Below are 17,256 nucleotides of genomic sequence, written 5' to 3' on the forward strand. Positions count from 1 at the left end.
TGCTTTGGAAGTGTCTTTGTTTTTTAAGTTATTTTTAGCACTGAGAAAATATTTTAGAAGAGCAAATCCAATGTTTACGTTTGGCTTCTGTCTGCATTTTGGTAGCTAGGTGGGTTTCCTGGTGTTTGTAGCCTAGGTGCTCATCAGCCCTACAAAACACCCTGAGAGCTGCTGGTGCTGAGCACCTTTTACAGTAAGGCCACCTCCTTACGTATGTAATTTTAGGCATCAAGGATTGACAATTTAAGCTTAAAATGCTACATATCTCTGTATTATTGCACCCTCGGTTAAAAAGCAGTATGTTTAGGTTGTCTTAGTTGTTCTTTACGAACCCCAACTGCTCAGCCAGTGCAGCTAAAAAGCCAGCCACCAACAGCCATACAAGCTTGCCAGCATGCTGCCCACTGCGGATGAAAAACCCAGTGCTTCTGTCAAGAAGGCCTGTTACACAGCCAGGCTGTTATTTATACGCTGCAGCTCCAGGACCGTGGTAAGCATCTGCAGTGCTCACCACTTAGCCTCATGAAATTACGTGCTGAAACTTTCTGCTTTTCAGCTAGAACAAAAATGTGATTTGTTCTCATACGGAAAATAAAAATCAACAAAAAGAAAAAAGGACGGAAGGAAAAGATTTACAAGTTCCTTTTCTTTTCCTTGAAAAGAAGAAAAAAAGCACGGCAAAAATTGCAAAACCCCCCTCTTCCACTTTTAAGTAATGTGAAAGCAAAATGAGTCCTGGGATCTCTGCAGGAAAACTTGAAAAAACAAGTCATCCAAGAAACCCCCATCAAATATTTCCAAGAGTTTCTTTTTAGCCTTAGAATATACTGTAGGGAAAACCAGGGAAAATGGGGACACGTACAGTTCATCACGTCAGATTAAGCAAACGTTCTTAGTTTTCCCTGGACAGGGCCCTGACTGAGGCTCTCCAAAGATTAAATGCCAACGTTATACCTTAAAAAAATAAAATTTCATAGAATTTTGCAAATAGTACATAACTTCAGGTGATACCAGACTGCACTCTGGAAGCCAGAGCAATCTGGATAAGCCGTGCTCTCTGGCACAATCTATTTTAAGTATTCTTGATAGCATTTCAAAAACAGAGACAAAAAAAAATCATCTGGGAACAGAAAACAATTTCCCTATCTGAAAAAAAAAAGGAAAAAGAAAAAAAAAAGAAAAAGCACCTACACAACTGCATAAAAACCTCGTGTATGGAAATACATTCGTAGCACTTAGCTGTTCAAAAATAAAACCAAAAATGAACGGATGGGTTAAAAATCAGGTTTAGGTGCTGAGCGGTTAAAAAGAGTAGTTCACTTTGCATTTGGACAGTGTTAAGACAACGTTTTTAATGTGGATGCTAGTGCAGAAACCAGAGATTAAACACAAAGAGACGCAGACAGCTACCACATGCAGGAAAAGGAGGTTACAGGCACGGCAGCACCAGGAGCTCGCCCATCACCGCGGGGAGGAGGAAGGGACAGGCATAGCAACCACAAGCCCAAAAGCAGAAAAGCGCATACCTTCAGCTTGGAATGAAAATCACGAGATTTCCTTCTGGCAAGAACCTGAATGTGACTAGACACCTGCAGGGTAGGGGAAGGGAGGAAACAAAGGAAAAGCCTGTAACCATGGAGATGAAAAGCCCCCTACAACTGGGCAAGCCAAACGTACCTTAATGGCGGCTTGAATTTCTCGAACTTTCTTTCTTGCTAAGACCTGTATGTGACTAGACACCTACATTGTTCAGGTTTATAGGAACAAAAAAGAAGAAAAAAAACAAACAAACAAAAGAAAAACAAAAAGCAAATCAAATTTAAAATATCTATTTTTCTCTTTTTTTAAAAAAAAAAGAAAAGAAAAAAAAACTTTACCGAGGGAATTGAGTTATTTGCACCTTCAGTAAGCTCTGTTGTTAAAGATAACACATTCCCAGCCAGATACCCAGCTCTTAGCACTGAGGCTTAACAATACTGGTCATCACTGCAGTGACTTGATTAAGGAGAAAAGACGTGCACCCACTGGGCTGCGTGCTCAGCTACAAGAGGGAGGACAGAGCTTGCAGCTGGCTGCAGCCTGCGTGCTTTGGGACCGACCCCATCCACACTCTGCAGGACGCAGCCCAAAGGAGTTCCACCTCTCGGACAGGGCTGCAGCTGCCCACCCTGACCCCTGGGCACTCGGCTGAAGACGTAATGGCGTCAAGAAGTTGCGTCCATTCACTTGTATTGTGTTCTGCAGCTCCAGCAAGGAGCTTCAGCCTGTGTTTTGGCCCCACTGACACACTCCAAGTTCTGGAACAAATGGTAAAATATTGGCACGACACAAACCACTCTGCCTTTCTCTGCAATCTCAGCATCAAATCTGCCCACAGAATGTTCATGTAAGCAGAGACAAGTAACAGGGCATCAGCTTGTGTAACGTCTAGGTTAGGCCCGTTATTACATTTTGCATTTTGGTCAGAAATACGTGTAATCCCTGCCCTGCAAGAGACCGTTTCATAGCCCAGAAGTTGTTGCCTGTGCAGGGTCTGGGTCCTGATTCACATTCCTGTTTACTCTGCTACATGCTGAAATCCTTGACATTGATGCTGAGGGTTTAGTGATGCTGTCCAACATTGCTTGGTACTGCTCAGCATCCCCCTGACCTCTATGTGAAGGTTTAAAAACTGCAGTGATGGAAAAAACTGCTAAAGAAAAATCTTTAGTCTGATTTGAGCCAGGGCATACCAGACCAGGTGTCATACAGTTTTCCTGAGTTAGTTAAAATTCCTGTCTGGGAAAGAACACAGGCAAAAGAAAAGGAGAAACAAAGCTTCATTTCCTCCCTCTGTAAGGTTATTCCATGACAATAGCACACACCAAAACAAAACAAAACAAAACAGAGACTGAATTTTTAGTAGAGAAGAAAATAACAATGCATAAATGAGCGCAGCCCCTGAAGGCCACCTTCAGAGAGTTCTCCAGGAAGCAGCTCAGGAACCAGACTGCAGTAATTCAGCATTATACTATTGCTTACTAAGCAATTTTGTGGTCGAACACGTAGACCAAGTTTTGACACGTGTTCACTTGTTTTGCTTTCAGCGGGATATTAGTGGTGTTAAAGGTTATACAGGAAGCACAACTGTAACATTTAATTGCTCAATTGAAACTTGGAACTAATGACAAAGTCTTTGAGACACTTGTGAAAATTGATTAATGAAACATTTTAGAGGGACATACAAGAACAGAGGCCATGTGCAAGCCACCACAGCCCTCCTGGTTTCACCACAGCTCTGCCAGCATATGCTGGACATGCATCCAGCCCAGTCTGCATTACAAATCCTGATACCATTTTAAGATCACCAGTGCAGCTCCCAACTGGTGGAGTCTGCATGAGCATAACACAGGGCAGAGCTTGGGCCTTCGCCTTTTGTTCACAGATTTCTTTGCCAATCTTTTGTTTGTTCCTTTTCTCCATGCACTGCAGTTTCTCTCCTTTCTCATAGCTTTTTTCACCCCTCATACATATGCTTTCTCCCCAGTTGACAAAGAACACCACCCGGGGCAAAATATCACCCAGCTCAAAATGCTTTAAGCACGAGGGTTGGCAGCAGGCCATCTTTATGTGTGCTGACTCAGTGTCACCTTTCTCTGCTTTACAAAACACGCATAGCATGCAAGTGTATGAGCTGCTGCCTTCTCCTTTGCCACACACATGGAGTGGAATCTCAAACTTCACGTTAGGGAAAACGAACGGACTCTGCAATTTGCAAAGCATTCTGAAACAGTGCAAGGGCTCAAAAACCACCACACAAACCATACAGATCGTGTGCCTTCTGTAAGGCTGCTGAGCCCCATGAATACGATAAATTAAAGGATTTAGGCATATACTATTAAGTTAATGGTTATGCGATAATCATCTAAAAATGACTTAAGACTGGTTCAAGGTATATTCTGAGTCGCTGATGAATGAAATCTTGCCATGGTCACAGACCAGGAGCCTGAAGGCTCTGTGGGGAATTTTTTTATTATTATTTCATCCTGTAGCAAGTACTGCCCACGAGCTGAAAGCATGATTAGCATCAGTCTCGCTAGATAATTTTTATTCATTCACCTCTCATAGCCGATAATCACAACCTTTATTGTATCGGTGAATTTGCTGGACATTTAGAAATTATTACTGGTTATTCATTATCTCAAAATAATCATTACATTCTGTAATTATCCTTATAGAGAAAAAAGGAACAATGCTATATGCTTCTGCTTTGACTTTTGATTTCTTTTTCCCCCAAATACAGGGGACAATAACCTCATATACATGTAGACTAATAGGAAATGCACCTTCAGCTTTCACTGAAATGATGCACCTTTAAAAAATCTGGAATTTAAAATATTTTCTCTAAAAAGTGTGTATTCAATTATGAAGTCGGTGAAGTCGACACACCATTTTGTCAGAGCTGAAGCACAGGCAGCCACTGCAGCCAAAAATGCCATGTTTTGTTATTCACCGAAACTCACACTTCCCCACTGGGTTATTTTACCTGCTTCCTGGTCCGTGTCTTCCCTGTTCTAAGTTTGATGTATCTGGCTATCAATTCATTCCTACCTGAAACAAAGAAAAATGAATGGTAAGGGACAAGCAGCAACACATCCACAAACACCATCAAAACATGACATTGAAACATAGGAGCTGCATGCGTACGAGACCAGCCTTTTCTTGTGCCTACTCTGCTTCTCCTTTGCAAACTATTCATTAATAATTTTCTGTTGTTCGACAGTATTTCTCATCCATCTCCTTAACACCATATATATATGCCCCACCAACCATGTGCAGAGGCTATGGTATTTTTCCTCAGAAGACCTGGAGCTGTTGGCAAGCAGAGAGGTGGCACTATAGCCACTGACCAGGATGGTCTCAGGCTAAGGACCACCTGTCCCATGGGCTGACACAAGGTCTGGCCTCTCCCTGTTTATCTTCCAGATACACCAGGTAGTGTTTGCCCCCCAGGTCCAACTGGATCTTGTGAAGACCACTTACCGCTCAACCCAAAGCACTGATCAGCCTGACACTATGGCTTTGTGTTGGCATTTTCTCCAACTTAATTCTTCAAGGAGGAGAGCGAAATCTTCCCGTTCTGCTGAGGAGCACTACGCCTCTTCCACTGACTGAAATCGTTGCCTCAGTTCACCATGTTGTAAATCACATCCTTAATACCATGCACAAGAGCGGTAACCCTGCGGTGCAGAAGTTCCTGCTGCAGCATGGCTGATCAACACGGTGGTTTGTTATTTAGAACTCTATTTCCCTTGGAAACATAGAGTATTTCCAAGTGTCTAAAATGGCTGTTTGACTCTTCTTCAGTCACACACTGCGCTACTTAATACGAACTAATATTTTCTTTCCAAATAATTTCCTTCCTAAATATTGCTGACACGGAAGATAACCAAGTTTTATGTGGTGCCCTGTTTATTTTCACTGCATATTACGTTACTTCTTCTTGAGTTGTAATAACTTAAATATACTTGTTTAACAAGTCCTAAGTTATGGAGCTATTTGCATTCAGCACAGGGGAAAAGCCCAAGTGTAGAAAACGAGAAAACTGATTTAGCAGCGAGCTGAAAATGGGAAGGCTAAGAAAATAACCTGTCGCCCACCAAGTTGTTTTAAAGAGGATGAGAACACAGCTGGGGAGAGTAGAAAGGAGAGAAATGGAGCTGCTCTACCTTTCATTAGCATTAAATGGAAAAGCTCTTTGATGGAGAAGTATACAATCTGGGAAAAAGAACTGAGGGAGAGATCAAAATCCTGAGGCCATGGCAACAAGAAGGAAGAGCAAATGGCCTACGATGATGGCATGTAATACTAAACATGCTTTGGGCAAGAGTCTTCCGAAACCTTTCGCTTCTGCTCTGCCCCTTTAACAAGCACTGCATGAGCAGACAAAAATGAACAGAAAAACAGGAGGACGCACTCGACTGCCTGCAGCTGGGAAACCCAAAGGGGCAGCAGCCTGCAAACTCAGCAGCAGCCCTTCTACGGCCCTCTGAGACTCAGAGGAATCGTGGTCACAGCGTGGGTCACTCCAGACAACTCCGTTCATTCCAGCAGCCCCGTGCAGCCCTCACTGTGGCTGAGGCAGGAAGAGTTAAACCTTCCCACGGCTTCACAGTATTCTCCCCAGTCAAGAGAGCTAAAAAACTATTTTTAAAAGAAAGCTCAGATTCCCAGGCAGCCACTTAACAGGAAAAGCAGCTTTATAAAAAAACACTGAGCACTGAAAGTCTAGACTGCATTATTCAAAAATATCAGTAAGCGCCGTCCGCACTTAGGCCCCAGTCCATCCATGAGGCTCTTTGGCTGGAATCAGGAGGGTTCTGGCCAGCCCCGCTCCAGCCCAGCAAGGAGATGACTGACAAGATTGTGGCTTTCCCTTAAGGTGAGGTCCGGCTCAAGAGTCAATACAAGGTGGAACAGTGTGACAGGGAGAGGGAGCTCTACAAGGAACCGTGCAAAGAGATCAAGGCAGCAGCCCTATTTTTCCTCTACAGCTGTATTTTCAACATGCAAATATGCACCTTGTTCAGCCAGAGCAGGGGATATTCAAAAGCTTCGTGAAGTAAGTATCTTCTGCCTAGCCAGAATGTTCTGAAAAGACATGGAATCTGTTTTGGACTCCCAAAATACCATAAACACAATCGTAAGCACTGCCCGATATACACAAGATAGGTGCCCCAAGTAAAAGCTTACAGCCTTTGTGTTATCTACCAAACACTGCTGCTCTTCTTTACCAGCTGCGATGAGTCCTAACAGAAAAGATCTTATCTCCTGACCCAGCAAGGCCAGAAGGGGATTCTAAGGAAAGGGAGGACAAATAACCCTAAAAAACACTCTCTCCTTTCCTTGAAACAAAAGAGGCTCAAAAATTTCTTTAACTGGCCACTAAAAACATTCGGGTGAAAAATGTCAGTTAATAAACAGATCTGTTTTTCTCTAAGAAGGCCTCAGCTGTGGAAATACTTTCCATACACACCCTTTTGCTCTCTCCCTGTCACATATATATCTGGGAAACTGCCTAGTAGAAGAGGAGAGGTCAGGTTTATGAACTGTAAATGTTCAGCTCCTTCTCCTTGTCATCTACTATGACAGACTCCTGCTCTAAATGATTTGGTTCAGGTATGAAAGAGAGGTGTGGGGAGGTGACCAGTCAGATAAAATATCTTCCCTGCTCAGCAGTCCTTTCCAGGGATCTTCACAGGGTTGGGAGAGGACAACATCAAGCATTTTATATGGGCTTTTCTGAATGTTTGTTTTGCTTTTAAATTCCCTCTTTATCTGTCATGCCCTCCTGTACCATCAGTGCAATTGCAAAACACGCTTTTCTCCCTGTGCTGACATGGGGGAAGATTCATTTTACACAACACAACATCTTTCTCAGCCATGGCTGGAAGGACAAAGGGCTTCTACTGGCTAACAGCCGACCTGGGCTCCCAGGCTCCCTTTGCCTGCTCTGAGGAGCATCACCCCAAACGAAGGAGAGCAATCCCAGACATCTCTCAGGCAGTGAGGAGGACTGACATTTCTGCTCTTCTCCTCCTAAATAAGTAGGAGCAGCTGCTGAGTGGGGAGGCTCCCACCCACCCCCCGGGAGGCAGTTGTTGCTCTAACAGAGGGTTCCTTGTACAGGGAAGCCTCCCCCGCTACCATTATTTCCAAAAGCAGCCTTAAGAGGCTGAGCATCAGCCCCCATAAAGGTCTCTGTGAGGCTCCTGAGTGCCAGCCTCCATGCACCCTTTGGTGTGCAAAAGGGGCACCTTACAGGCAGGGCCCTGAGTGGGCTGTGGAGGCAGCCCAGCCACGCGGGGTGCTGGCTGCAGGTGTCCCTGCTCAATCCCATGCAGGGAGGTGGTGGCATCATTGCATGGCGGGCGGGCAGGCAGCTGGCTTTATTTAGAACACTAATGACACAAATCAAGCTCCTGTCCCCAGCTCCCAGTAACAGGCACCATCCAAATGTAATAAAAATAGAAGAGTATGGGAAATTTAGTTGGTTAGCCATTGGGAAATGAACAGCTGATTTATAAAGTTTCCACACTCAGCAAAATTTGTATGTAATGACCAAGCAGCAACACCTATTTCTCTCTCTCTCTTTTTTTTTTTTCAAATAACAGCATCCTATGATTTTCACAAATTCTTCAAGACTGTGGCTTGACACAGATATTTCATATACTTAGCACACAGCCTGGACACAGACCTATGTGCTCAACTTCTCTTAAAACAAACATTTCACCTCCTGAGTCACTTTCATGGCTGTATTTCCAGCATGGCAAAGCTCTGTCAGGACCTGGGCTCCATCAGGAACCCCCTGCGTGCCCCCAGGCCTCAGGCAGGGCCCGTGTGTATGCAGCCAGCAGCACGGCATCCCTTTGTCCAGGCTGGATTCAGGGCCCAACTGACACGGGGGTCTGCACACAGACATGGGGTACAGGCTGGCTGGGGTGAAGGCTTTCCTCCGTTGGGAGGCAGCTGTTGTCCCCGAGGAAGCCAAGCCTTCCTGCTGCCTTTTGCCGGCAGAACTCCCAACTTTGGGAGAGCTTCCCTAAAATTGGCCGGTGCCGCTTTCCGAAGACGCTCGAAAGCTAAATTGGCTAACAAAAAGCCTCTTGTAGATAAAAGAGCTCAGTAAGTCAACAACTGGCTAAGCAGTTTAAACCCCCTAAGTAAGGCATCCTCTATTTAAACGTTATAGGCAAATCTAATTTAAGCTTTTAAAAATATTACGGGCAGGTGTTTAAGTCGCCCGCACCCTGGGTTTGGGGGGCTGGGCGGCGCTTCCAGGCGGGCAGCATTTTGTTCAGACAAGCTTTCTGTACGGGGCCACGTGACGCAGGCCAAATAAACAGCATCTGGGGATTTTCAATTACAGACCTTCACCCAGCATGCCTGCACTGTAATCTCTACCAGATGAGGCTCAGGCCTCACTATTTTCAATAATTCACACACTGTGTACACATAACATGACAATAAGGGCATTCATGCAACCGCCTGATTCGCACATCAAAGCTCCCAAATGGCCAGCTGTAAGCATGCTTACTGCTGAATAATTCATTCTTTTCACAGGCTTGAAAAAACGCTCAGCGGGAGTTGGCAAGCTTGTGTTCTTTCCTGTGTGGTATGCTAAACTCAAATTTTGAAAGAGGTACAGCCCCACTAAAAAGAGTCAGGGATCCAACTATTTAAATGTGCATTTGCGAGCTCTTGGATGGCTCCTTCAAATGAAAGGGAAAAAAAAAAAAAAAAAGAAAAAAGAAAAGTAGGGAAAAAATAAACCCAAAATCAACCCTCCCCCCCACCCCCCTATCATCTAAATGAGCTACATTTCCAAGTGGGCAGAGGAGATAAGATGAAATAGCCTGCATGCTTGCTGGGGCAGGTGTTTAATAAAAATAAAACGATTAAACTGTTTTCCTGACGGTCAGATTTGTTCTACACGCATTGCTCCTCACCGAGTACCCCACGTTCACCAGATGCATCACAGTCAACAAGTTCAGCAAACTTGAAATTTCCACACGCTTAGCATAAATTTCCTGCTCTATGACAAAGAGGGTTTTAGTCAAGACTAACACTTATGAAAAAAGCAAACACAGACCCAGCTCCGCTGTTCCTGTAGCTCCTGTTCGGTGTTCTTACAGCTCCAGGCTGAATACTAATTTCTAGATGATGTTTTAACAACCTAAATCTGCAGTGGGGACCCTGAACATTCAGCTTGCAAACCTGCGAGCCTTCTAAATGTTGAAAATACTTTGGCTTTATGCAACAGACCCGTCATTTCTTTAAGACAAACAAAAAGAGAGAGAGAAAAGAAGGGTCCGCTTCATAATATCAAGTTTTCTTGACTGTCAATCAATGCCAGAACCAGCAGGATCAACTAGTCGTGACCTCTCCTTATAGCAAACACATGCTGCTCACCAGCTGTGGACTGTGTTTTTTACACCCTTTTCTCTATCATTCAGAATGGCTTCCTCCTAATCACAATAATCCCAAAAGTGCTAAAACATATCAATCGTCCTTTAAGCCCTGCCTACAAAAGGCCAGCCGTCCTGCCTTTATGGGCTTGTCCAACAGCAGCTGATACTTCATTCAACTACAAATCCAATTTAGCAGTTACAAGAGGTTTAGCATCACTGGAAAAATATTGGTGTTGATCCTGCACTCTTAAGTCAGCAAATATTCCTTTGCCATATTGTTTAGCTTTTTCTGCCATATTTACACTTCTGCTGGATTTCCCTGAATGACTTCAACAACAGCTTTTAACCTCTGAACCGGTAATATTTACAGTTAATCAGACAGCAATCTTTAAAATACGTTTACCACAATTACAAAAACATAAGCCTATTTCTATTCCAACTGTTAACAATACTAAAAACAAAACAAAAACACACACACACAACAAACCCAACTCAACCAACAACCCTAAAAACAAACACAGTCATTTCATGCAAAACCATAGAGCACATTTATGCACGACTTAGGCAGGATGTTATTTATTACAGCCCTTTGGGCAAGTTCATGGCAATTCTTTCACTTATGTATTTTTAATCGCCAAATGAGCCCATGCAAATGCTTCCTTCATTCCCCCCTTCTGCTTCTCCCCCTTTAAGCATCAGTGTAAGCGCATGCGATGCCTTAAGGTAAAGATGAGACACCTTACTTAGGTAATTTACCATTTACCAGCCCCAGATGTATGGGGCCACTCTGCAAGGGCAGCCTTTAGTAAACATAAAGCAGGAGACAACTCCGCTGGCCCCCAGGAGAGAACAGGTGCAGCTTTTCCCTCGCTGTGCAGCAAAACCATTGGCCCCAGACTGACATAAGGCAGTGGTTTTCCACCTCTCTGTATGGGCACTTGCTGGAGGGCAAGGAATGAGGTTGAGGGCAAAGCAAAATAACCAAGCATCTGATATCTTCTGGAGCTTGTTGTTTAGCTCCTGTAGCCACACATTCCCAAATCAAGGCTCTGGATTTAGGCAGGGACCATGCAGAAAAGCCTCCATCCCAAGACTGGAACAGGATGAGACAAAGACCTTGGGTCTCTAAAAGGGTTACGAGGGCTGCCCGAGTGCTGTGTGTGCACAGAGACACACGCATCAGATTACAGTAAGCCACTTAAGTATTACTATACACAAATTAACTGCTTGCACAGTGTACTGTTACCATGTTGTCCAAGAGGACGGTGGGGAAAAAAAGATCCAAGAAATAAAATAACTGAAACAATCCTTTTGGATGCTAATGAGCCAAGCACTGCAATTACTCATTGAAGTTATATCACGATACCTCCAAAGAAAAGGACTTTTCTGCGCTGCATTAAAAACAACGAAGCGATTCCAGATTGAAGCAACACTGCAACTTAATTTATACAGCAAAAGGGAAATGACCTCATGGTAGCACGGAATGACATTCTCGTCATGTCAAGTCCTAACCTTCTGGTTTCATTCCAGCCTCAGTTTTAAACAAAACAACAAAGGCAGCCCATCCACACATCTGGTTCAGAAATCTTCACTGACACTAATGCAATGCATTGGATTCCGTTTGGCAGGTCTTCACGCTGGGAAATATTCCATATAAGCTATGTTTATTAATTTTTCTTCTGGGTTTTTCAAAACACGGGCAGAACATATTTCAAAGAGAACGAAGAGTGATCCAGAGATCTCTCTGAATATTCATTAATTAAGATTTGGTCGGTGTCAGTTGTCTCAACAAAAGAAGGTTTTATAATTCACTCTAAGCCGCGTTTAATTAAAATTTAAATGTTACAAAAACACATGGAAATTTTCGCTCCCTTGTAATTAAATTATTTTCTACTTACTGTAAACTGTATTTTACTGCAATCAAAAATGCATTTCGAAACAAACAGCAATTTTAGGTTTCAGAATACACAAAGAAATCCCCATAGGAAAAAAATCCCCAAACTTGACCTTTGCCATCTATCTGGATCAGCTACAGATGTTTAGTGGATTATATAAAACCCACCATGTCCTTAATCTGACGTTCTTTTTCTTCTCCTTCCCCCTGCTATGACAGGAACTCTCAGAAATCTATCTGCAAAGACCCTGCACGACTTCCACGCGCATATGGAACCACTGCCTTATTTTGCACGGTAGCTGCAGTTCTGCAGTGACACGAGCAGTTCGGAAACAGGACTCTGCCCAGCACTACCCCCAAAAGGCTGGTTTGGCCAGGAATCCTTCAAACACACAGACAATGGGCTGGCTGACCTGTCATGCATGATGGATGAGTTAAGGGGATTAAAACCACTATTTGCATCAGAATAGATAAAAATTAGCAAAATACAATTTCTCAGTAGGTGGCTTCATTTCTGTTTGTACTCTTAGGCAAAATGAAGTTCATTTTTGAAGGAATTACAATTGTTTAAGCAGCTCTCGTTTGCTGAGGAGAAATGCTGTCTGCCTGTTTGCTTCCTACTGTTTATTTTAGAAGGAAGCAGTTATAACTGTGACTAAACAGCATCTTTTCTTGCTCACGCTTAATATTACGTGACTGCAATGTTCCAACCTCTTCAAGTTGTAGGTATGTCTCAATGCTTACACATTTCTAATCTCCGTATACTAAAAAATCTTTTGAATTCAGAGCAGAATGATCCAAAAGGCCAAAAAAATTGCTTTAAATTGTACATTGATGTGTTGTGAGGTTCTGAGCACGAGCCTGTGACTCAAGAACTGTGAGAGGCAGCTGCTGGAAATGCTGTGTTTCCTTTGACTGGACTCATATTGCACACACTGATGGTACTTAAAAGCCTGGGAAATGGCTGCACAAAGCAACATAATGAAAGGCTCGCCTTGAAGAACAGCATTATATTGTTTATACAACATAACTTTGAAAGAAGTCTGGATGAACACGCCAGTGCACACAAACTGGATAATACGCATAGAAACTCCAGAAACATCCACAGACAGACTCTCTCCCCCCTCCTGCACACTGCAATTAGGTTTTGCCTGTCAGACACAGGTGTGGAGCTGTAAATGAGCGGAGGTCTCTCTCTCTGCAAGGCTCACATATCCGGTCTGCGGGCAGTCGGCAGCATCCAGAAAATACAGTACGTTCCGTAAAGCACCTCTCTGTCTACTGTCAAATATGCCTTTAACTACTCTGCTGTAGTAATGGCAGACTGCACTCACTCTGGGGATATATTCCACTGTGCCCCATTGCAGCATTAATAGAAAGCAAAGCAGAGCATTCAGCAGGTGGATTTCTCCCACTGATGACATTAGAAATGGGAAGAGTTGTGACATGATTTCTCAACTCAGCATTTACTGTAATGAGATTTTAAGGGAGCAGGTCACTTCCCTTGCTAAGCGATGTGGACTGTGGGCAGATCCAGAGGCTGCCTGAAGAAGTCAGTGCTGAGGACGGCTCCCAGGGCTGCAGGAGGGAGGACCTTCATTTGCACCTCCACAGACTCAGCGCTGGCATTTCCTGCAGCTCTTTGCAAAAGCTGTTTATTTAGCCCGTGAATTACTTGGTGTCTGTGTCCCATGCAGTTAAGATGCTTTGTTTTCACAGCAGGTGCAAAGAGGTATTTAAATTTGCATTACATCCAGAGTATTTACACTGCAGTTTGTGTTATATGATGGCCTCTGACAGCAGATGGGCCAAGTGCAGAAACGTTTGACCAGTATATGAAAGAGCCTGGGATACATCCAACACCAACCTTGGTTTCCAAGTCATTTCACAAGCATAAAGTAACATTTTGAGGAGATTTTATAGCTAACAACGTAGTTCTAGCTACAGTACAAAAAATACTTTGCTCCAATTATGAACCCACAAGAGAGATCCACAACACGCTTCAGCCAGCAAGCAACTCATTTCTTACAGACCTGGACCCAAAACTGGAATAGTTCAGTTCTTTTTAGCCTAAAGAAGGAGAGCCCCATGCCCCACTGCCACCAGCGAGCCCATCAGCCCGCTGCCAGCCATGTAACCACTGCTCATCTCTTTCACTGGTGCCTTTCAAAATCAGCAGGAGTACCCTGGAGAATCAGAAAGAAATTCTGCTTAGTGTATCTGCCAAGTACATTACAGTACAGTAACGTTTCTAATTTTCTTTTCGAATCACTGTACTTAAGGTGGTTACTTTGGATGATGGGGAGGGCAGTTTTATTAAAAATAATGTTAAGGGGTACTGCATGCCAGAGAACCAGAAGAAAACTGCAGTTATAAATAGTCTTTTTACCACTAACTTATTTCCACAGTAAATCATAATTTTATTTAGTTTTACAGTTCATACTTTCACTTTATATAGCATTTCTCTAAAAAGCATGCATTTTGGAAACCTTCTCTTTATTTGTATTGGATAACTAAGTAATGGGCTGCAACCTGGCTTCGTGTCTAATTCTTAATCCCGCTCTTGGCTAGGGGCTGAATGGATGCACCTTGACACAAGAAAACTGCAGTACAGAGCAAAGGAGTCTTCAGCTGCACTGGTCAGCAGCTGAGAGCAACAAATCAAACAAGTTTTTCAAGTGTTTACTACTGTATAGCCAGTTCTGTTCTGCTGACAGAGACAAAGGCCCCTTGGAAAAACAGTACCTTCCACAATGCACTCATCATCCCATCCTAAGTTACAAGTTTCTGCATATGCAAACCCAGAAATAATCGTCCTGCCCTGTGCTAAAAAACAGGCAACGCACGGCACCATACCTGTACTTCTGTCAAGCCCAGCTGGCTCCGGATCAATTCATTTTACAAACTTTCAGCACTCTGCTTTTGATCACTGTATAGCGCGTGTATGGTCATAAAAGCTTGCTCACCAAAGCAACCAGCAAGTTCATTCTGGCAATGGCAACAGTGCTAACATTTTAGCACAAAACAGGGTTTTGACGTTCAAAGATGTAAAGAAATGGCCATCAGATTGCCAAAGCTGTTCTGCCTGACACCGAGCAGATTTATGATAACATATACATGAAGTGATTAAACTGATGCTGCAGAGACTTCCCAGGAGCTCACAAGAGCTTTCATCTGTTGTGAGACGCACATGAACGTATCAGTGCCCACCTCCCACTTTGGATGGTAAACTGAGCCACAGGCTGGTTTTCCATAAGACATAATACCAAGAAGGAAAAATATACTTACTTACCTCAGAGGCTCACAAATGTTTATATGGAGCTATTAAAAGGCTGAGACGTAAAACAACACATTCATCTGAAAGAAAATGAAAGGCTGTTTCTGGTACAGCCAATGCAGTTATATGTTTACTGTTGGGAGAAATTTATAGCCACATTACGGCTGTCAAGGAGGGTAGTGAGCCACAAGGATTTCCAGATGCCATGTGCGAAGTTTCTCATTTCCCCAACTGTACTAAAGTACATTATCACCCAAACGCAAACAAGCTTTAAAAAGTATCTATCATTAAAACATGTGTGGCCCCCTTGCCTGGCCTTAAAGAGATTGAGTTTTTTCTTTCCTTTCCTTTCTTTTGAAGCCACGTGGGAGACTGTGCTGCAGCACTCCCCGGGGGCCTAATGCTGATCTTACTGATGTCAACAGCAATACCTCAAGCTGCGTCCCTGCGGCACGCTGCGCTGTGTCACTCAGAAAACCTGGCGCTGCAGAGCACTAATGTTTCCCTTTCAGAGAGTCAATCAAAGAAGGGGAAGAATCACTGCCACATTTCTCCTGACGGCTCTGAAGGTGAGAACAGAGGTCTGAAAGGAACGCAGAAGATGAAAGGAAAAGCAAGTCCGAGTTCTTTCTGTAGCTGCGAAAGTAGCTTGCCAAGCCAGCAGATAGCTGCGATGGACTTGTCCTGCTGTAACAATACCTACAGGCAGCAGGGCCTCGCACCCAGCAGTGTGCTCACAGAGACTGCAACCCATGCTAAAAGTACACTCAAGAGGTGGCAGAAGGGTCTGCCTCATGTCTACATGGAACTGCTGTATGCTCAGGCATGAGGCTTTTAAGTTTTCAAGGCAATTTATCAGCCTTCAGCTCTAACTGGAAGAGAATGGGAAGAGAATTAAAGCTAGAAAAACTTCTTCAAGGGAATGAGCTTATTTCCCAAGTGGATTTGTTGTTACAAGAGGAAACAGAATTTATGCAAAGATCATCACGAGTGCTGAAATGAAGAGAGCAATGTAACCATCTGACACTGAGTAGTCCCCGCAGATTTGTATTTATTTACAGTGAAAGCCACGGTCTCAGTGCAGGCATTTTGTTAAGTGACATTAACCTGAGTGTTTTGCTGAAGATGAAATCTACATGGGAGATGCCGAGTCCAACGCAGAGCTTTTGCTTCTGTCACACATCTGGAAGAACACCAGCAGCAAGCTATTGAGTGGGAGCAAGGAAAACAGATCTGCTCAAAACAACGAACCAAAGAGAATATCTGTTAAGGAAACAGAGGCGTGCTGGCACCTCTCACTCCAGCTGGACATCCTCTTGCCCAGTTCCATCCAGAAAAACCACAGCAGGACCAGAGGCACAACGGCACCCACGTCTGAGGTATGCTTAGCAAAACCAAAATGAAGGCAGAGGGAAGCACTGTGTCAGCCACAGCAAAAGAGATGATTGTATGGCAGTGTTATCATATAAGCTTATGCCCGCTATCTCAATAAATAGTTTCTGTGTCTTCATATCCCTTTTCTGGTCATCCCAAAGAGCTCAGATCCAACATCCTCAGATATGAAGAAGACCATCTTAGAAGTATCATAACAAACCCCTGAAACTGTTTTCTTGATCGCATCTGACACTTGGCTTGCAGTTACACCATAGCATTTTCTGAAAGAAGTATAGATCTGAGTAATAAAAGCGGTCCCTCAGAAACTGTCATGCTACATATTCATACTTCAGAATAGAGGAACCAAGTCTCTGTACAGCACAGCCTGTAAATAGCTGCAGACTCAAGGTGCAGAGCATGCAGGCTTCAAGAAAGAGAAAACAGCAAACGCAATTATTTCCAGAAACTTAAGTCAATATGACAGACACCCTTTGAAATCTATACAGGGCAAGTCCTTGTCTTGCTGCAGTATTACGATTGAAGCTGAACTGCCTGATTCTTCACCCTCTTAGAGCTGAATAAACTCACTCAGTGTGTCTGCTGCACCTGCCAGTGCTTGAGACCCCACTCTGGTAAAATCCTAAGAGAACACTGAAAACCAAGGTGTCACTACAGGAGAGAAAGCAGATGGAGCCACCTACAGCCACTGGGAAGGTGCATGGCAACGCACGTGCAGCACAGGACAGGGGGTGCGGCAGGAT

General features: G+C 43.7%; 1 protein-coding gene across 12 annotated transcripts in view; it reads right to left on the reverse strand.

Moving 5' to 3' along the window:
* TEAD1 (TEA domain transcription factor 1) overlaps window positions 1-17,256 on the reverse strand; it is a 140,486-nt gene that overhangs the window by 38,299 nt on the left and 84,931 nt on the right. For 5 of the 12 annotated variants that reach the window (XM_015863971.2, XM_032445239.1, XM_015863964.2 and 2 more), the window contains 3 exons: window positions 4,526-4,590; window positions 1,678-1,740; window positions 1,527-1,589 (listed from right to left, as the gene is read on the reverse strand). In XM_015863971.2, the coding sequence (XP_015719457.1) occupies window positions 1,527-1,589; window positions 1,678-1,740; window positions 4,526-4,590 (191 nt within the window). The remainder of the gene's footprint in view (window positions 1-1,526; window positions 1,590-1,677; window positions 1,741-4,525; window positions 4,591-17,256) is intronic. The other 7 variants (XM_015863965.2, XM_032445240.1, XM_015863968.2 and 4 more) reach the window with 3 other exon arrangements.

Source organism: Coturnix japonica, chromosome 5, assembly GCF_001577835.2.
Source record: "Coturnix japonica isolate 7356 chromosome 5, Coturnix japonica 2.1, whole genome shotgun sequence".
NCBI classification, from domain to species: Eukaryota; Metazoa; Chordata; class Aves; order Galliformes; family Phasianidae; genus Coturnix; species Coturnix japonica.